This window comes from Atheta coriaria, unplaced genomic scaffold, assembly GCF_025399875.1.
Source record: "Atheta coriaria isolate IRGN ID8LTWV9N9 unplaced genomic scaffold, Caltech_Dcor_3.1 hic_scaffold_1_pilon, whole genome shotgun sequence".
Lineage (NCBI taxonomy): Eukaryota > Metazoa > Arthropoda > Insecta > Coleoptera > Staphylinidae > Dalotia > Dalotia coriaria.
Genome location: NW_027045443.1, coordinates 6,839,506 through 6,858,657, shown reverse-complemented (window position 1 = coordinate 6,858,657; position 19,152 = coordinate 6,839,506). Strand labels below are relative to the sequence as shown.

The following is a 19,152-nucleotide window of genomic DNA, read 5'->3' as shown; positions in this document are numbered from 1 at the left end:
CACGACGTGCACAATATCGGAAATATAGCCGTTTCGGAAATATTTTCGAACGCTTTTCGAACTTGCTATAAACTTTTTCCGCGCGAATAGGTGATGCCGGTGAGCGCGAAACGGACGAAAAAAGGACGCGTTGACTCGAGGTGGGGGCGACGCGGAGGTTTTCCGCAAGTCTCTATAAATTTCCTCGCATGCCGCCACCGACCATCGCATTCGGAAGGCACATCGCATTGGTAGTAGGCCGGTTTACAGTGACAGTGTCAGTGACAATACTTAACGATGGCAAGTCCAATCAACACAACCACAGTGCAAGTCGGTTTCTAACAATTTTTTGTGCAGGATGACGATCAACAAAAGGTCGCGATTTTGCGCAAACTCTTCCAGATGTTCGATACCGCAAAAACAGGCTTCATTGAGACGCTAAAGATTTCCACCATGCTTAACACCATGGGTCATATTTTCGACGACAATGAGCTGAACAATCTCATCGGCGAGCACGACCCCAGAACACGGGCAAAGTGAACTTTGATAGCTTTTGCAGCATTGCATCACATTTCTTAGAGGAAGAAGATGACGAATCGACAACCCAAGAACTCAAAGAAGCGTTTAGGTAATCGCCGGTTGATTAAAATCATTGATAAACGTGATATTGAATTTCATGCATGTAGGTTGTACGATCGTGAAGGAAACGGTTACATAACCACCGCCACGCTTAAAGAAATCTTAGGCGCGCTGGACGATAAGCTTACCAGCAGTGATCTAGACAGCATCATCACAGAAATCGACACGGACGGTTCTGGAACAGTAGATTTTGATGGTAAGTCCGACATCTAGCGACCCATCACTTGGATATATTTATAATGTGCATATTTACGGTGTAGAATTCATGGAAATGATGACTGGCGACTAAATTCCGCAACGTATCACCACAACTTCCGGACTATTCAATAGTTCGCAGCCTGGTAGTGCTAAGATTCGAGTACGGACGTTAATTCTCACTAAACACATAAATTAATAACATAAACTTATGTATCATATGCAAATGTATGAAATTAAACAAGAAAAACTAAAAACATTGATATAAAATCCACCAATGTGTGTTTTACTGCTATGGTACCACCAATGCTTCGACTTCAAAACGCCAGGTTGTGTCGACCGGCTAGGTTTGAATAATTAAGACGAATCACCAACAAGTGCGCTGTATTTTTCCCATATTTCTCATATAAATAAAATATGAGTTATACACGTGTTGAACATAATTTACAAATTATCATCTTTATTCAATAATTAATCAAGAAACCAAAACAAACAAGAAAGAATCGCCCTGTTTTTCGAGCTTTATGTAACAGGGGCAGGACAGGACGCGAATATTAACGTGCGTCTTAAAAATATTACTTTGTGTGCTAATAAAGTATCTTACCTAACACATACGTTCAGTAATAATTGCTTTGTGTGAAGTTCCAAACTTATTACTGCGCTGCTGACGTACTGGTCGCACATACTTTAAATTTACGAATGCGTGCCGGGCGCACGCAGCCTCACTACAGGTGATTTATGTACCAAATTTTTGAACAAAGCTCAAGTTTTTAAAAATACGTAGTTGTCTACTCACACGTCTTGTTATGTCCCTAATTGCGTGGGATTTTAGCGTGAGTTTATGCTCTATTTGTCGGCCCCAATAATGTGCATCTGCAAGGTCGCATTTTGGATATGTCCTTCCAGAAACAGACGAGTGCGCCATCGCAAGCGGCGCCAGTGTCGAGTTTTAGTCAGAAAAAGCGGTGTCGCCTATTTTACACTACGTCATGAGACATATTTCATTTAATAATATAGTTCAGATGTATATCTGGAAGATGTGTATAAAATGCGGTGTGAAAATGAGTGCGCATGGAAATAGCCCACGGAATAGTAAAGTATCGAGGTGCCATCATGTCAATTTATCGCTTCAGTAACTAAAATTAATGTCGCCTGCTACCGCAAATTTCCACAACTTTAATCATAAATCGTTCAAAGGATTCTCGCTTAATCATAAAAATCTAAATTGATTGATGGTTTCTCACGCCAACTATTTAACGTGTTGTCTATTTCGAACGGCGTTTACACAACTCGAACAAAAATGCAATCGCGGCGATAGGCAACCCAATGACTAATATTAAAACGACGCCATCATTTGATCAATGTTCAACATTTTCGTCTCCAACTGATTTGATTGAATAATTCCCGCCGATTGGTGATCGCCTGTTTGTAGTTGATATGGATATCAAAGTATTGGATGAAACCAGCTTCGCGTATCCACATTAGTAGTTGGCTAACACGCTCGCCCATCGGGTGACCCTTCACGAAAAACATCACTGTGTAATCCATATTGACGTGGGCATCCTTGACAATCACCATTAATTGCTCACCTTTTCACTCATGTATTTATCGTAGGTGATATATCGTAGTATTCGTACCGTCGTGATGGTGGCCATGTCTTTTTGTAAGAAACGCGGTCCCAACATCTTCCACTAAGGTCGCATTCCTTGAAGTGCTCCTGAATATACTGGCCGATTTCATCACCCGAGTCACCATACATAGCGGCCAGTTCGGGATGTATTCCAAGTATCAGCCCACGTTCAAAGATCTCCGGTACGCTTTCGATTTCCTTCTCGTAAGTCAAATGCGTCAAGGAAACCGTGAGATAACTTAACCAACTAGAGGTTAAAATAAAACCAAAAATCCATGAAGAGAGGTACATCATCTTTGTGGATATCATTTTGGGTTCTGTAGGAATGGATAAAGACAAAACAGCAAAAATGGTACTTCGATAGAATACCATGACGAAAAGTATGTACCATTCTCCATTATCCTTCCAATAATCTGCCAGGCTAGTAAAGATATTCCCAAGGTTACCAGGACACTATACCAAGTTTGTTTATCAAAAATAAAAGTGATTGCACCCCAGTTAGAAATGGGTACTGGACATGGTACGGCCCATATCAACGGATCTTCCGTGTAGGAGAAAGTGTAGTCAAAGTCAATCAAATTTGCTGGATCCCGAAAGTGAAAATGGCCATTCACAAAATCCGTTTGCTGAGTTTGCAGAATTCTGAATACACCCACATAGGTACCATTGGAATGCTTCCATCCCCAGTCATAATGGGGATTGGTATCATACTGTAGATCCAGACCCATCTTTTCACTAATTACTTCCATCAAATCCATATCGATTCCTGTTTTGTTTTCGATTGATATCACATAAGGTTTCAGCATTACAGGCGTTACAACAACCGAAGAATTTCTCCAAGCTAGTGGTTTCTTATCATAAAATACAGCCACTTCTGGCACGGATCCAATATGTACTATACTTAGGTCTGGCTCGTACAAATTCTCCAAGTTATACGGCTCGTAAGTATAGAGTTGTAGAGTATCCATAAGAATCACCACTTCGAATACATAATGTTGATATAATATTTCAATCAGATCAGGCAAGTTATTGTGGGAACCTTGATAATATATAATAAATTTAGCCTGGGGATACCAGTTATCTAAACTGTGTAGAAAGTGCATAATATTTGCAAAATCAGGTCCCAAAAGGAATAATATGTACATGTCTGGTTTTTGTAATAGTCAAAACCATAATTGTCAACATTATATTGATACAAAACTTTTGGGTGATTAAAGTTACTGTGGAAGTACTCCAGGTATTCTCCTAAAATCTCTGCACCTGTAGAGTTATAACAAGATAAGTCTTCGTTAATTATCGCAATCAGATCATTGGATTTTAAATAGTTGGTGTAAATATTCTCAATCCACTGGAGTAATTTTTGCCGAAATGCAATTTGAGTTGGGTCCTCCTCGAGATGAAAATAATTAGAACTGTTTACCGCTGTTAAGCTTAAAATTAGCATCGCAAATATTTGGCCCCTCGCGCACATACTGTTTGACTACTGTCAAATTGAAAAATTATCGGAATTTATTTACCGAGAAGGCTAATGAGAATCAATTATAACTAATCATACATAAACATTGCAGCGATGCAAATTACCCACATAATAAATAATTCTTTTTCATATCATACAGAGAAGCAATTATAATTATTTAGACGACATAAATTTTATTAAACATTTAATTTGTTGCATATAATTCAATATAAAATAACTATGAATAATTCAATATGTTAAAATACCTTGTAATTATGGAAAATATACGCAGTATATATCGTTTTGTATAGAAATTATATAATGGCATATTGGAAGTACGTTTTGGTTCGCCAATTAGTATTTAAATGCGATGTAGGTACCTGCTACATCAAACAAATAAAGAAAATATATATCTTCCGCTCTGCAGTACAGCGCAGTGCGATGTAATTTATTAGTTTTTAATAGTTCTCAATAATTTAATATATAATATATATGCGTGTGTGTATATAGATAGTAAACAGAACATTTCTGTGATATATCAAAATGCAAGTTGGTTTGGTGCGGTACAATCGCATATATGGAAATACATCATACGAAAATCAGTAGTTCTTGTATTTTTGCATTTGGATTTGTAGTAGTAATAGTTGTTATATGTTCCAAACCTATGATATATAGACTTTCATCAACGCTCAGTATCAACGAAATCCATCAACCGAAAACATTTGCAAACAAGGCAAAACAATTGAACTCACCATCAACCGCATTGTATAGAAACATGGGACAGTAAAGTGGAGATCAATCATCACCAATCGTAATCTTAACCTTAACCCGTTTTAACGTTTACTGTTAGTGACATTTAATATACAATTGTATTAGCTTTTCAAAGTTTATGTGTGTTACATTATTATGTATATGAAGGCACGTTGAAACAGCTGTGTCAAAAATTACGTTTTTCTTTAAATTTCTCTCCCTCTAGTCTAAATAAAGTTGGTTTTAACAATCATGTTATATACTGGCATTATTTGATATTAAGTTTGTAAAATGACTTCATACCATATTTAGAAAACGGGAACAAGAAGTAAAATCTTAGATGGTAGTCGTGATATTTTGTTATCTCTTATCGCATACACATCTGAAAAGTGTTGTTGTTTTGCTAAATTCTGTTTGTATTGATATTTCGTATGTATTGATAAATTCATTGCGAGATGTAGTGTTGCCATCGAGCATATTTCTTGTAAAAATACTCCCTACACTGCAGGTATGATTATACAATAGTAATATTAAATATTTTATGAAAATATCCGTCAACAGAAGTAAACTTTCAAGTTATTCATCATCTAACATTCCTAAATTTAGTAAACTTGTTTCTCTGACAACACTACAAAACTCTCTCACATGGTCCGAATTGTTAACACAATTCAAGTAAAACTCTAAAATTATAATAGCACCTTGAACTTCGGAACGCTTGGACATGTAGGAAATTTAAAATACGCTTATCGAGACGCCTCGTGCTCTCGTTACATTCGTCCCATTTCTTCCACCTTCCGCAATGCATAGTTGTTAGTTTTATATAATAATCATCTGCATTACCTGTGCAATTCGCAAACATTTAACTACTGTTTGTTTGTTGCCAGCACGTGCAGTCTCCAACGTGGAATATGAGAGTGAGTAGAGTGAGAAAATCATCTAGTTAGTTTATAAATAGAGTTCGCTTATTAGTCTTGTATATAAATAGATAATGCGGTACGGATCATCAAACTTGTCCCACATTGATAAATCGTTCGGAATTGTTGTGGGATTGCGAAGAGATGCGATGCGTAAATATGCATAAAACGTTAAGTTAGTGAAGGCTCGAACAACCGCTGTAATCAATCATCAAATTTGCGTCAATCATCCAATGCGTCGCAAGATGTAATCGAAAAGACACGTCGCAGAAATTGAAAGTAGCGCACGATTAATTCTAAATATTGCTGGCGAAGAATTTTCGGGAACGAAGACATGTCTTTAGTGTCTAAACTACTTTGCATGCGGATCAGCTTAGATCTGCTTCTATGTTGATGTTTTTTTTTATAATTTTGGCATTATAATTCGGAATGCGGTATTATTCGATCACAATTTAATTCATTATCCTCTTCTACGTTTGGTCAAATTCATGTCATTGGGGAAATTTGTAAGAATTTCAACTATATGTATAAATTATTTAAAAATATTTCACGTGTGTAGAATTTTGTTCATTGGAATCTAAACTTTACATCACTACAGCTTCCTAATTGATATAATTTGTATATAAAGTTTGGAAAATGTAGAAGAATAAAATTCGATATTTTTGCATCGTCTATCACGTTCGCACATATTTTCATTAAAATTACCTTAGAGTTTATATTTGGAATAGGCAAGCAAAGGAAGGTGTACATATTTTTATTTCGAGTTCTTCTTTCGCTCATGGCTGTTGCTGTGGTGCGCTTTGGACTTTTTGGTATGCGCCTCCTCCGCCTCCTCGTTGCTTTTGTCATCCTTGTCCGGCTCATTGTCGCCTTTCTCATCTTCGATAAGGATGTCCAATTCGGATGGCAGCGTCGCCTAAAAACAAATTTATTAGTCGTCCGCGATTCACGCACTTGATACAAAGTTGAAGCGCAGAGCTGCCTGAATGATCCGAGCATTTCTGAATTAATTCAGTTGGCAGCCGCTCAACTTTGCATCAGCTTAACTCAAATGAATTAAAGCGTAAAATATTCCACTATGCTATGACTATTTTGTAATGAAACGGTGTGATCAATGGCGAATGGCCAGTCTAAGTCGGTGTCTACCAAAACGAAACTCAACACAACACGCAGATGTGTGACTTGTGGACGAACAGAGAGAGGGTGGACGATACAAATTCTCTACTGGTCAACAATCAACGTGTACTTGATCACAGCTTACTCCAATCGGATTACTGATTACATACTAGTTTTGGACACTACTGGCTAAATAAAACTGACTAAGAAACACAATGCTCTAATTGGCGGATGACGAACGTACACTAAATGGTATATTCTGGTTTTGGTGTGGTTGATTATTTTCGGTTGTAATTGGATATCAACTACATCACGGTGCCTTAGAACTAATTGGCGTTGCTTGAAAATTCGACTTACCACTCGCCTCATCCATGAACTGACATTCGATCAGCGTTCAAAAAGTTTACTTTAATGCGTTTTGGCATGTTTGTAATGCATTTCAGTGGCACATTTGCTAAAGTGGTATTTATTTGGTTCTCACATAAAAATACTCCAAAGTCAACAATAAAATATAAATCACTTATACTAGCTTACGTTTGTACCAATTCGGGACTGTTTGAAGAGGATATGTTCATTAGTTACGTATTAATTTGGCACTACCAAACTTGGCACATTGATTTGGCATAATAATCTCCATTCGAAGACATTTTAAAGGGGTATTTACAGCTATACAATTTGCTTGCCGAAGTTAAACTTTATAGTGCAATAGAAATTTCAATATCGAAAAAATAATTTACAGTGTACTAGTTCTTGTTAAATATTTCTGATTTTAGAATTGAATAGTCGTCTAATCTGTGCCTCTTGTCAATGACAATTTTCTAGAACTCGTGTTGTATTATTTTCAAAGTGTTTAATTTCAAATGCACTATGTTAAGTAAGTACAATCGCTGTTTTAAAATTTGCTTGTGGGTATTTAATGTCATTCAATGCGCGGCATGCACTTTTATTTCTGCAATAATCTCCGTTGTGCAAAACGTCGTTTTCATTGTATGTTTGACACATTGTTTGTTATACACCTAGCTAATTATGATCGATATGAGCACACAATAGTCGTGAGTTATGTTAAATTCAGTCGGTCATAATTCCAACTTTCACAAATCGTTTGTCATGTTTTACTCCCAAATAACAAATAAAAGCATTCAAACGTTGACCTACAAGCCAAGTTTAAAGACATGATTATACTAACATTAAAAGTCATCCCCTTCTAACATTCTTAATAGGTACCGATATGCATAAGTACGTAAATTGGTCAACTTCCTTAATAAAATATATAGATCAAATATCTATAGGAACATGGAGTCTCAGGTTGTACACTGTATTTGGTTTTAATTATGACTCTCGACTCTGGCCAATGTTCAAAACTTCAATACAGAAGAAAGAAAAACAATCACTCTTAATTTTGGTCGCAAGTTTCATCAAGTGTCACATTTTCTTAATAAGTATCATTCTCCAACAACCCCGTACGTGTCCATTCTTCGTCCATTTCACAAATCGTGTCTCAACAGCCATATAAAAATATAAAAATGCATCCGGCTCAGCTGATATACATTGTTCAAGTATTGATCAATTAAAGTACTTGGGTTTATCGAATGAATCTTCTTGATATGTCAATAAAACGTATCCTAATCCCTTCGATTTGGCCTAGAAATAAACAAACCAGAATTGATGCATCATTAAAACAATCAGAGTTCAGACTATTGGCGATTCCAGCTTGTACACAATTCCCAATTGTTCGGCCCAACCGCAATTTTTGATTCATATTGTGCATATTCTGCGTGCGGAATTGTGACCTTTAACTAGTCAGTCCAATCAGTGCAATCGGAACGCGCAGAACTTCATTTTGATATTGACCCACTCCAATCCAGCCAATATGCAAGTGCTTGGGCCAGACAAAGGAAAATCGATGATATTTTAAACTCGAGCCAATAATGTAAAATACTAATGGCCACTAATGGTATTAGCGACAGGAATTTAATTTTACTGGAGCTTCTTCATGGGGATAAACTTTGAATTTAATTTCCAGCTTCCAGTGTCAATTAAAATGCGAGTATCTCATAGAGTGCATCTGAAGTGCTTCGGGGCTATGGAAATGTAAATATAACACCTTATCGACTGCATCTCGACTGCATCATCAGGGGATGGCTTGCCAGGTCATTTGAAGAGTTATTGCGTTCGCAGTAAGAATAAAAACTCGCATTTCATTAAAAATGCAAAGTAGTGCATGGTTTTCTTACTGCGACTTTATTTTAAATGAGTGCGTGTAATACAGGTAGAGGTAGATAATAATATGGACCTTTTTTCTATTATCAGTACATCCATATTACCATTTTCACCCTAGCCAGATTTATTGGCTGCTATTAGTTTGTTCAAGGGGTGTTAGCAGTGGTTCAACTCTACTGATAAGTGATAAGAAGGCAAGAGCCGTGTTTCCTGGGTGAACAACGCCGAAAGATACAACGAAAAACTTACGAAACACACTCGATAACGGAATCAATTGGAGATGCCCTGGAAGCCTCGCTTATTTGCGCTTACTACCGCTGAGGATGGTGCTGTGCGAAGACCTTACGATGAGAAAACGAACCAAACAAATGCAATCACACAAATTCTGATTGACTCGTTTCCTACATATATCTCATTCTGATTAACGCCCGAAGAATCTATCCACGCAATATTTACTGGCGTCACATACACCAAACGTAGGTAATTGAACGGAAACGGCAGCGCATAGGGAATGCAATTACCTGCGTATCTTTGCGCTGGACGAGGTCGTCGATGCTGTTGACGGCATCGATCTGCGGCGGCGGCTCATCAGTGGTGTGTCGCATATACCGTCGCCGCATACAGAAATATCGCAGCGCTGTCATCATAATCCCGCCAAGCAGGAGACCGGACCCAGCGCTGAGGAAAAGGAAGCGATGGTCGGCGTCGGCGGCATTGGGCATCAACTGCACCAGGCCCACCACCAATACAATACTGCCCAGCAGCAGGGCACCCACGATGATTTGCAATATTGATAACTGGAACATGGCAACAAGCATACATGAGGATCTGATTACATCGCGAGGAATCTACTGTGAAATGAAGAGAACGTTTTTGCGTGGGTATCAGAATGCATCATGTATGAATAATAATGCGTATTAAATGCAATTTTAAATTGAGGTCGACTGCATGCATGACAATTTTACATGAATAATTTCGTTTAGCAAAGGTTGCTAAGGTCGATATCGATTCGTGCATGAGCTATGAATGCTTTCAGTTTGCTGTAAACAAAGGGAAAACCCGTAAACGCTTTTACTCACGCCGCTGAAATATTTACTATCAATTTACAATAATTCACGTGCCGTCCAAAGTGTCAGCCGGTTGATAACAGGAATAAATTTTCGAAAGAAAGTCGAAAAGTCTTACCTTCCCACACAGATAGTACTCAGGGACTAAGTGGTCGCTGTCATGCGGACCGTTCGGGCTAGGCGTGGGACTAGGACTCGTCGGAGGCAGCCAGTGGCCCCAATGTATAAGTGGCTAGGGCGTTTGGAGCGTTTATCCTGGCCGCCACCGCCACCACCTTTCCTCCGCTCGTGCCGCACGGCGACGGCAGGCATTGCGCCGATCATCCTGTCTGCACACTACGACGACAACCTGGACTGAATTGCAACTGCAAACAGAAATGATTTCAGCGTGCGCCAACTTTTGCCACCTGTGACAAACATCAAACAACGCGCGCAACACGTAATTGCACATGCAGCATGAATACACAGTTGATTGAACAACGCAGGAAGATATTTTCAAAGTTTTATTTATAGTTCGTTCATTTTATATTCAATATCATATTCACTTTCACATTATTATTGAACAATCCAAGAAAATGTGTATTCTTATAATATCTTAAAATTGATGAAGTAAATATTTATCATACGTTTTGTTGTTAGTTATAGGTATGTCTGTGATTTTCGATCTTTTTTCTGCAAAATTAATTCTTGTGTTTCCGTCATAATACTCGTTTATATTTTGTTTAATTTAGTTTTCATTTTTTAGTGGTTCTTCATTTTTGTTCATATTCGTGTAGCTAGCAAGTACATACAAAAGTAAGAAAACATGCACTGCTCGAGTGCCACTACACATTGAGACTTGTCAGAATTGTTAGTAATTTGATAGCTGGCCAAGTACAAGACTACCGCATTTGCTAGATGCACAGAATAGGTGCGCTCTCAATGAATTCGTGCGTTGCTTTTGTGAAACTTCTCATATCGTGAAAGACCGTAAAATTTACACAAATATTAAGTTGGTTTCGAATTAGACCTAAATGCATGGTTATCAATTTAGAACGCTAGAAAGCAATTACAATAGTTTGCATTGTTATCGTTTATCGTTTAGTTAAAGTTTAGTAAGAAGTTTTCACTTGTAGTATCGAAATCGTTCGAACGCTATTGGCACCTAAATTAGATTCGGCAGGTTTGCAATGTCGCCTTGTATATTATCATCAAGCATTAAATGAACAGAGACATACACTGCCTCAATATGTAACAATGTTTAAGTTTTACAACACTCTCGTTTCAGTATGTCATAAAAACTGAGGGTATAAAAATATGTGTGCTAGGGTGCAACAAAAGTTGGAAACCCGATTATCGTGGGATCTTGTTGGACGAATGTGCATATATGCATAGACATAGACAGAGAGATATTTCTAAGAGAAACAAAACGAAAAACGGTAGATATATAGATAGGTACGAAATTCAGGTACGAAACATTGCAAGAAAATTTCCAAAGTCAAAACACAGTCGGAAAAAGACTACGTATAAAACACCTACACATATAATTATAACATGGATATAAATTTAACGTTAAAAAAAAGTGCTCGAAAACGATGCGTTTTCAATTTGCGGCACGTGTTAACATGTAATGCGAATAACCATCTAAATGTAAAAGATTCGTAAAAGTTGCGTATGTACACAAAGGCGTAACACAGAAAGTCGTTCACAATGAAACCGTAAATACGTAAATAGTATGCATTCTTTGTATATTAAACTAGAAGAGAGGAATTTGGATGGAATTCAGCCTTATGTTTCCATCACGTGAACATCGTAAATTGATTAATCCGTGGTGCAATCAGGAAGTACATCAGCAAGAGGGAATGAGATGTATTGTTGAATTGATTAAAATAGTGCGTTTCGTAAATCCCGTATGAGTTTAAAGCCAACGCAGCAGCAGCAGAAGAACAAATGAATGTTTGTCACGAAAGTCTGGTTCAGTTACCGAAGGTGTTCCTTGTTTAATTACGTTTATTTCGCGTTTTACATCTAAACATTTATTATGATTGTCCCCGAACATCAAACAGTGAAACCAATGCGACATTTATCGAAATTATCATCGGTAGCTATGGGGTTGGCCACGGTCGGCCCTGAACGAGAGAAAATAAATTGCTTCGATGGCAAACAATGCGCGTGCCTGTCCATCGCATTATTAATGTTAATGTTAAATCTAATATGCTAATACTCGTACCAGTCGAACTGTGTGTGTCTGTTAGTGAATCAGTTTGTGTTGTTGGTTACCCGCACTAATGTCTCTATGGAAGAGGTAAACTTGGAAAATAAAGTGGCTTTGCGCGCTGGCGCTGGCCGTGAAATTGGAAAATAATCGAATCAATCGCGCGTGCTTGTTTACTTCGTAATAATCACAGTATCGTGTGAGATGGTTGCGTCATGTACTCCTTGCTCCTCGGCATACAGTATTTGATTTTCCCTTGATCCATGCAATGGCAAAATAATTGATATAACACTTAGATTCGGTGGAAATACAAATTGAAACTTGTGATAAATGACGATATGCAAAATTTTCGTTTGCGCGACTCCCACCCGCGATTTCGTAGCAACTTGGAAAATCTAGTATAAAGTATAATTATATATAAATTGTACTTACGCTAGAATTTTTTTGTTTTCATCCTCTATATAAGATAGATATATTAATATTAACTGTTAATATTATACGTAATAAATTTGAATATAAATAACGTCATTCTCAATAGGCGCACCTCGGCGCGAACTCTGCACTAACAGCTAAGGAATAAAATCCTATAGAATGCATTAAACACGAACGCCGTAGAAACATGCCGAAAAAATACGCGCAAATTCTCATGTACACCTAATTGTATAGTCACGAAAAGAACGTCGCGTTTGCTCAGTGTGTTATCGGATATAGCTCGCAGCACGTAAATCAGCCGCGCCCGCTTCATTAGCATCTCGTTATAATAAGGCCGCAATAATAGACACCCAACAATATTACTTTGACTAACGCTTGTTTGCATCGAATCGTCTCTCGAGCGCCGCATTAGACACACGTCGCAGTGTCGGGAAAAGAAGATATGGAATAGAAATGGAATCACGCAAGAAGAACAACCGGGTGAAATCGGGAGAGAAATGTCGGACAAAACAAATTATGCCAGCTTTTCCATTTCCATTCTCCATTTTCGTCCAGCCACTATTCACTACTCGTTTGGTATCTACTTTCGATTTCGACCCTGCAATCATCAAAACGAACGATTAAAATTCGGAGGCGGGGAGGCGGTGAGGGGGCGTGCATTGAGAGTGTGCGGGGTGTGTGGTAGAGCAGAGAGTGTGGCGCATGTCCGAGCGGTTGAGAGTAGTGGGTCGTAGCAGAATAGAAGTGTGGCGGAAAAGCGTCATGGGGCGTTTAACAAGGGCGGGAGCCGCCGTTAGGCAGCAGCTCGCGCGTTTCCGATGGGGTGCCGGGACTGAGGCTGGCCGTCGTCGTGGTCGACATGGTCTCTTTATGGAATACCTCGTATTCGTGCTTGTCGATCTCGCGCTCGAACACGTCCTCCTCCAGGATCTTCTCCAGGTCGCCGTTTTGCTGCGCGCCCTTGGGGAGCGCGGCGGGTGAGTGCACGGCCGGCACGTCCTCCAAGCCGCGCTCGCGGTCCTCGCGCTTACGCTCCAGCAGGCGGCGCGTGTTCTTCGTGGTGAGGCAGCCGGTCTCAACGTCGCGCTCGAGCCGATGGCCGGAGCGCGACCGCGTCAGCTGGCGTTGCACGTAGTCATTGAGGTCGTCCTCTTCGCGCTTGCTCATTACCCGGTTGAGAGAGATGAGGAAGACGCCCAGTGCGATCACGAACAGCCCGGTAGCCACCAGCTCGTTCCACCAGCCGCCGCCGCGCCACGTCACCATGTCGTCCGGCAGCAGCCCGCTGCCGATGAGGAACATGCCGAAGACGAGGAAGCACACGCCGATGTGCAGCATGCCGATTGAGGTGGCCAGCGTGTGGTCGGCGGGCGGCGCGTGCACCACCTTCTTGGTGGGGTGCTGCTCCACGCTGTCCATGCTGCTGGTACGCGACGAGAGGCGACGCTCGCGCTGCTCGGCGGCGCGCCTGCGGGCCTGCTCGCGGAGCCGCCGCTGTCGCTTGATGGCCATCGCCGAGTGCAGCCCCGCGGAGCCGTGCATCTGCAATGCCCATTCAGTCTTATTGCATGGTAATGGCACATAGCACAGGTGTGTGTGAAAAAAGTCGGTGTGTGTGTGTCTCTCCGTCGCACGATCCAGCACTGCACACATACGCACCGCACATTGCACTGCACACTGAATGATTCCCACTGAAGCGGAACGACTTTCATTTCGCGCCCGAGATCGCCGCTGCCGCCCGCACGTCAGCGAAATTACACTAAACACAAACTAGGGATCAACCACGCTTGATTCTGAACTGCACTTAGTCGGGGAGGCTAAAGCAGGGAGGGTCCTTTCAAGTTCTCGAAAGATTCAAATTCTAGGAGACATTTACTGTGTTTTGAGTATTTTTAGTATTTCGAAAATCAATTCTGACCATTTCAGGTAATGAGTTAAAAGCAAATTCTATGACAGCTCACTGGATATAATTTATTATATGTTCTCTGCATGACTACAAACAAAGGTTAATCTGAATGTTACTGACAAAACAATCAAATTATTCGACAATCATTTATTTCATTATGCAAAATCCTCGAATGGTTTTTCAAAACTTGAAATGGCTTTTTCCTAGAATATACAATAAATGGATTTTCCACTTACTGATCTCTCAAAAATTCAATTTACAGCAATTGATTTTCGAAAAATTTATTGTGAAAAATTCTCATAAATGCAGCACTTTTCGAATATTAGCTTTCGAGGAACTACGGTTACCAGAGGGATTCGGCTTTTGTATCAATCGTTCGTTTCTGTACTACTAGAATTGCTTTGCACATTTAAGTAAATCAATCGGTTTCCGTTCAGTGGAAATTTCATTCGTGAACAGTCCTGGCTTTCATCTTGTCATCAGCTACGTCTATGTCTCGCCTACCGCTTAGCACTCGGCACCATCAAATCGCGCCGGCAATCTGTCGAAGCAAATGCAAACATCGTTAAGGACTGTTCACGAACGAGGTGTGTCAGCTTGCTTGCTTTGCGCGCCTTCCTTGCCGCCGCAACGGAGGAAAATTAAGGAACGACGCACAACAACACAAACGCACAGGCCGATGCGAAATTAACCAGTGGTTCGGCAGTTTGCACGCCTTTGATTAATTCCACATTGTGTCTCGCATGCACAGACAGAGACGCTTCGACGTCGGAGTGTGAGTATATATTGTTTGCATTTTAGTGTACTGTATGGTAATTGTAACGCATTCCAGAATCTCAGAGCAATCTCCTGAGCAACAAAAGAACGTAGAAATAAAATTTATCATGCGAGTGAGATTATTTGGTTAACGCCCTTTTGTACTTCTGCTTCTTCTAAAAGCCTAGTCTGATCTAAGTTTTTTACGAAAATGTCCCTGGCACCCGGCCGAATTAAGCGAATGTCACGTTAAGGTCATTCCATCGCAGCGCAAAACGCGATACAGACAGACACCGAAAGTGTTTTTATTATTATTTAGATTCGTGCAGTTAATCCTGCTGCAAGTGGCATGAAAAGGAAGGAAATGATACCGGTCGCAATTCGTCCGGCTAAAGGACGACAACGCGAGCAATCTGAATGTTTTGAATGAATTGCGGTGAAAAGTTTACACTGTGTATCGATTTTTGTTCGAACGATAAAGAGCATTGTTGCGTTAACGCGCGCTTAGTTTGGCCTCTTGCCAAACTAAAAGAGCAACCTCAATGAACTCCACAATTAGTGCCCATCACTACGTGGTCAGAAGTTGGAGGAAAGGTAGGCAACGATAAACTTCGTCGCAATAAAAATCTTTTAGGCATATTAGACGATTAATAACTTAAAACTTCCAAATATTGCAGACGTTTGAGGCGTCGGCATTTATTTTTCGCAAATATGCAAATACTGCACGCTACGAAAGAAACCCTTTCTGTTACTCGTTAATTTATGATGTATCACGCTACCTGTAGCTTTTCACCCAACTCCTAATACTAATCTCAATTGTTTCTAATCTTGCTATTCCTAAATCTTATCTCCTAGAGTGTTATGGGAATCCGTATTTAACCAGTATGGAAGCAGCTACAACATCAAGCCGAATGTCTTGCAACATCAAACATATCATGCATCTTGGTACAAGTTGAAGCACTTACCGTGAAATGTTAACGATGGGAAACGTCGCAGTAAAACAAACGTAGTCAGTTCGTCACGAAACGCGCGGCAAGTATCGTTTTCGATTATAATTAAAAATTTGGGCGGAGTTCATTCACTTGACAGCAACAAAGAGTCCCGTAGTGGCGAGTGTGCGTTTTTTCACCCTCGGCGAATCGCTCTGTTGTCCATTGTCTTCAGCACACCGTCGACGTGCCCTGCTGTCGCGCGAGGACCATCCTGTGGCGGCGTTGGTCCCGATTGAAATACGAATGTGTGGGGCGCAATTCGACCGGAGGTGATGATCTCCCACAGGCGACGTCTCACATCTCAGGAGTCTTCATGTGCTAATTGCTAGGTGCGTATGACAGGCTGCGACTGCCTCGGATACTGATCGCCGACTGTTTCGCCTGTTTTGGTTCCCACCCAGCGGTGGCAGTGGCGGCAACGGCGGTGGTGGTAGCGCGGCTCGCGGGTGGAAAATCTCGCGCACACACGCAGCGCCACAGGACATCCACACCGTCGCCGGGTTGCCGCTCCCGCTGCGTGGGTCCCGGGTGCGGACGTGCGCGATGTGTGCGAGGCAGAAGCGTTGATATCGGCGGTGGGGTGATGGTAGTAACAGTGGCGGCGGCGCCGGTCGGCGACCATCTTCCTGATCGAAAATAAACGCAACACGCAAAAAAAAAGAAAATTCACAACCATCTATGTTTAAATTCCCATCTCGCTGCCGAAGAATGTCATGTCATCTCATCTTTGGCAAAAGCCAAGTCCTGCATGGCAAATTGCAGGTTGCACTTTCCGAGTGGAAAATTCGTGGGGCGTATCCCACTCCTCGAATGGGTCGCCGGTGTATTGATCCGTATGGCAACGAGTACATTCTCAGATGCTTCAATCCCTCTGCCGCGCATTGACTTCAAGAATATTCCTGAACGCTTTCCACCAGCCTGTGAACCTAATCGTACGTCGAGTAATTTCCACATTCGGCCGGAAGAGTCTGCCAGCGCGTCCGGCATTGAGACAAGTTGTGCAATCTTAGTTAAAATCGACGCGACAGCTTCAGATGGCCATTTCACAATATTTCCACTGAACGAAACGATCAATTCTCATTGAAAATTTAAACATGACACGACGTTAACTCACTGCAATTATACCCCATTTTGAAATCACTCGCCCTTGACCCATATGACAAATTATTCACACCAAAACACTCAAATTGCAAACGGTGTACATAAAATACCAGAATGTCTAAATACGTACAAACAATGTGTTTCATTAAGATTAATTAATGCGTGCTATGCAAATGACTGGGAATTCAAAGAAATTCAACGCTTTGAAATAAAAAAAATCCGTTCTGGTTGAATGTTAAAAACATCAATATCTTTGATAAATTTCCCTGAGACATACTAAAATATTTAGAATACACGCAAAGCACGCGAAGAAAAAATCAATTAAAGCGTTGCATGGCGCGGAAGCGACGAGTGTAAAAATAATTACGCTCGATTTTAAACTTAGTTTTTCTGTACATTGATATAGCAGCGACCTCGCATGTCGCTTAGGAAAAGTTCCACGCCGCTTCTGCAGAGTGGAAACATTTTAAACTGGCGAGTAGCGCAACTAAAACTGAAATTTCAAACTGAAAGCGTGAAAGCTGAAAAACCACAGCTTGTAATTCATTATTTTTCAGGGTTCGGGTTGAAATAATTTTTAAAATATGTATGTTCTCGTGTAACCAAACTTAATAAGATTATTACTCTGTATAAATTATTTGATGCCTTGGCAATTTCTCTGCACTTCAGAATAATTCAACTGTTTTATTTTCGATTGGAAATTGTAAAACGGTTCTTCCGTCAATGTAGTTCTCGAGTGATTTAATAAAGATGACGTAAAATAAGTAATTATTTGCTGGCTTGGCCATTATTTTACCTCGCTATCCATTCCCATCCGAGCTGTGGTTGGTCGCGTGCAAAACCAGTTTCGCATTAATAATTCCGATGAAGGATAGTACGAATTGTGTCGCCGCCTTCTATACAATTTAATAAAGCGAAACTGGTTTTCTATAGGAATGGCGTTGTGGCGCGGCGTGCCACAACATGTAGTGGGACTCCGTTAGGAATTTATTTTTTATTTGTATTTTTTACGCAGATTGCTGCACGAGGAGAGCTAATCAAAATGTGGAGTATGTACATACATTATATGTGCCATTGTTAAAGATTAATATGTTGCTGAGGATTTGCAATTCGCGAAGACGCACGCGAGGCAATCTTCGGCAATTCATTCAAGGAAATTCATCGGACGATAAGATAACATGAAAACATTGATGGAAATGTCGGAAGGAAGTAATTTGAAATGAAAACGTGCAATTTCTACAAATGTTTAATCACAAGCAAGCCTGTATGGAAGATTAGTTTCGTATTCTTTTGAATACATTTTTTAAAATGGGATATGTTTGTGTTGTGCTTTAAGATTTTATTGACCGCAGGCAGTACTAGACGAGATTTCGAATAATACAACATTTTAACCACATCTATCGCCGTCGTTTTCAAAACATTTAACCCACGCGTTTTTTTTTTTAATCTTAATTTTACACAAGTCAGAATTTCCCTTTATTAATTTTTTATTAATTAAAATTGATAAAAATAACAGGAGAAACATTTACAATAAAGAAGCCTACCACAAGTTAAGTACTTCTTATCGTGATGAAGCTTTTAAAACTTTTTAATTTTCTTAACTTTATGAATATTTCCAAAAACTTTCGATAGTTTAACGCTGGCGTTCTGATCGGTCTTCTTGTTCAAACTTTAGATATATAGACAATAAAGTTGTAATTTTCTGCATTCAAACACCATAAGATTGCAGAATAACAATGAAAATTTTGTTTTTTGTTTTTGATTTATATTAAAATTTATTTATTTGTAGATTTTTCAATGGAAGT

At 40.0% G+C, this 19,152-nt stretch overlaps 2 protein-coding genes across 6 annotated transcripts; one reads left to right on the top strand and one right to left on the bottom strand.

The window, feature by feature from the left end:
• The first annotated feature begins 119 nt into the window (after positions 1–119).
• Positions 120–1,087, top strand: LOC135792720 (troponin C-like). Its single transcript, XM_065303410.1, is given in 5 exon segments — positions 120–279; positions 337–499; positions 502–607; positions 666–814; positions 879–1,087. Coding segments are annotated over 5 exon segments (450 nt in total). The 5' UTR covers positions 120–276; the 3' UTR covers positions 908–1,087.
• A 2,986-nt stretch (positions 1,088–4,073) lies between these two features.
• LOC135803917 (uncharacterized) lies at positions 4,074–16,719 on the bottom strand. Of its 5 annotated transcripts, XR_010550923.1 has the most exons (5): positions 16,220–16,712; positions 10,085–10,331; positions 9,421–9,696; positions 9,149–9,240; positions 4,074–8,320 (listed from the first exon to the last, which is right to left on the bottom strand). XR_010550923.1 is itself a non-coding variant. In XM_065317660.1 (3 exons), exons 2-3 carry the CDS (start codon positions 14,132–14,134, stop codon positions 13,173–13,175), a joined length of 681 nt encoding a protein of 226 aa, XP_065173732.1. In that variant the 5' UTR covers positions 16,220–16,719; the 3' UTR covers positions 10,456–13,172. The 5 variants fall into 5 exon arrangements, 2 of the variants coding, with proteins under 2 accessions (XP_065173732.1, XP_065173727.1); XR_010550917.1 differs by having other exon boundaries at positions 4,074–9,240; positions 16,220–16,710; XR_010550922.1 differs by lacking the exon at positions 9,149–9,240 and having other exon boundaries at positions 16,220–16,709.
• Between the last annotated feature and the right edge of the window lie 2,433 nt (positions 16,720–19,152).

Coding starts and splice junctions, on each gene's coding strand:
- LOC135803917 (XM_065317655.1), bottom strand. CDS start 14,134: ATGCACGGCTCCGCGGGGCTGCACTCGGCGATGGCCATCAAGCGACAG.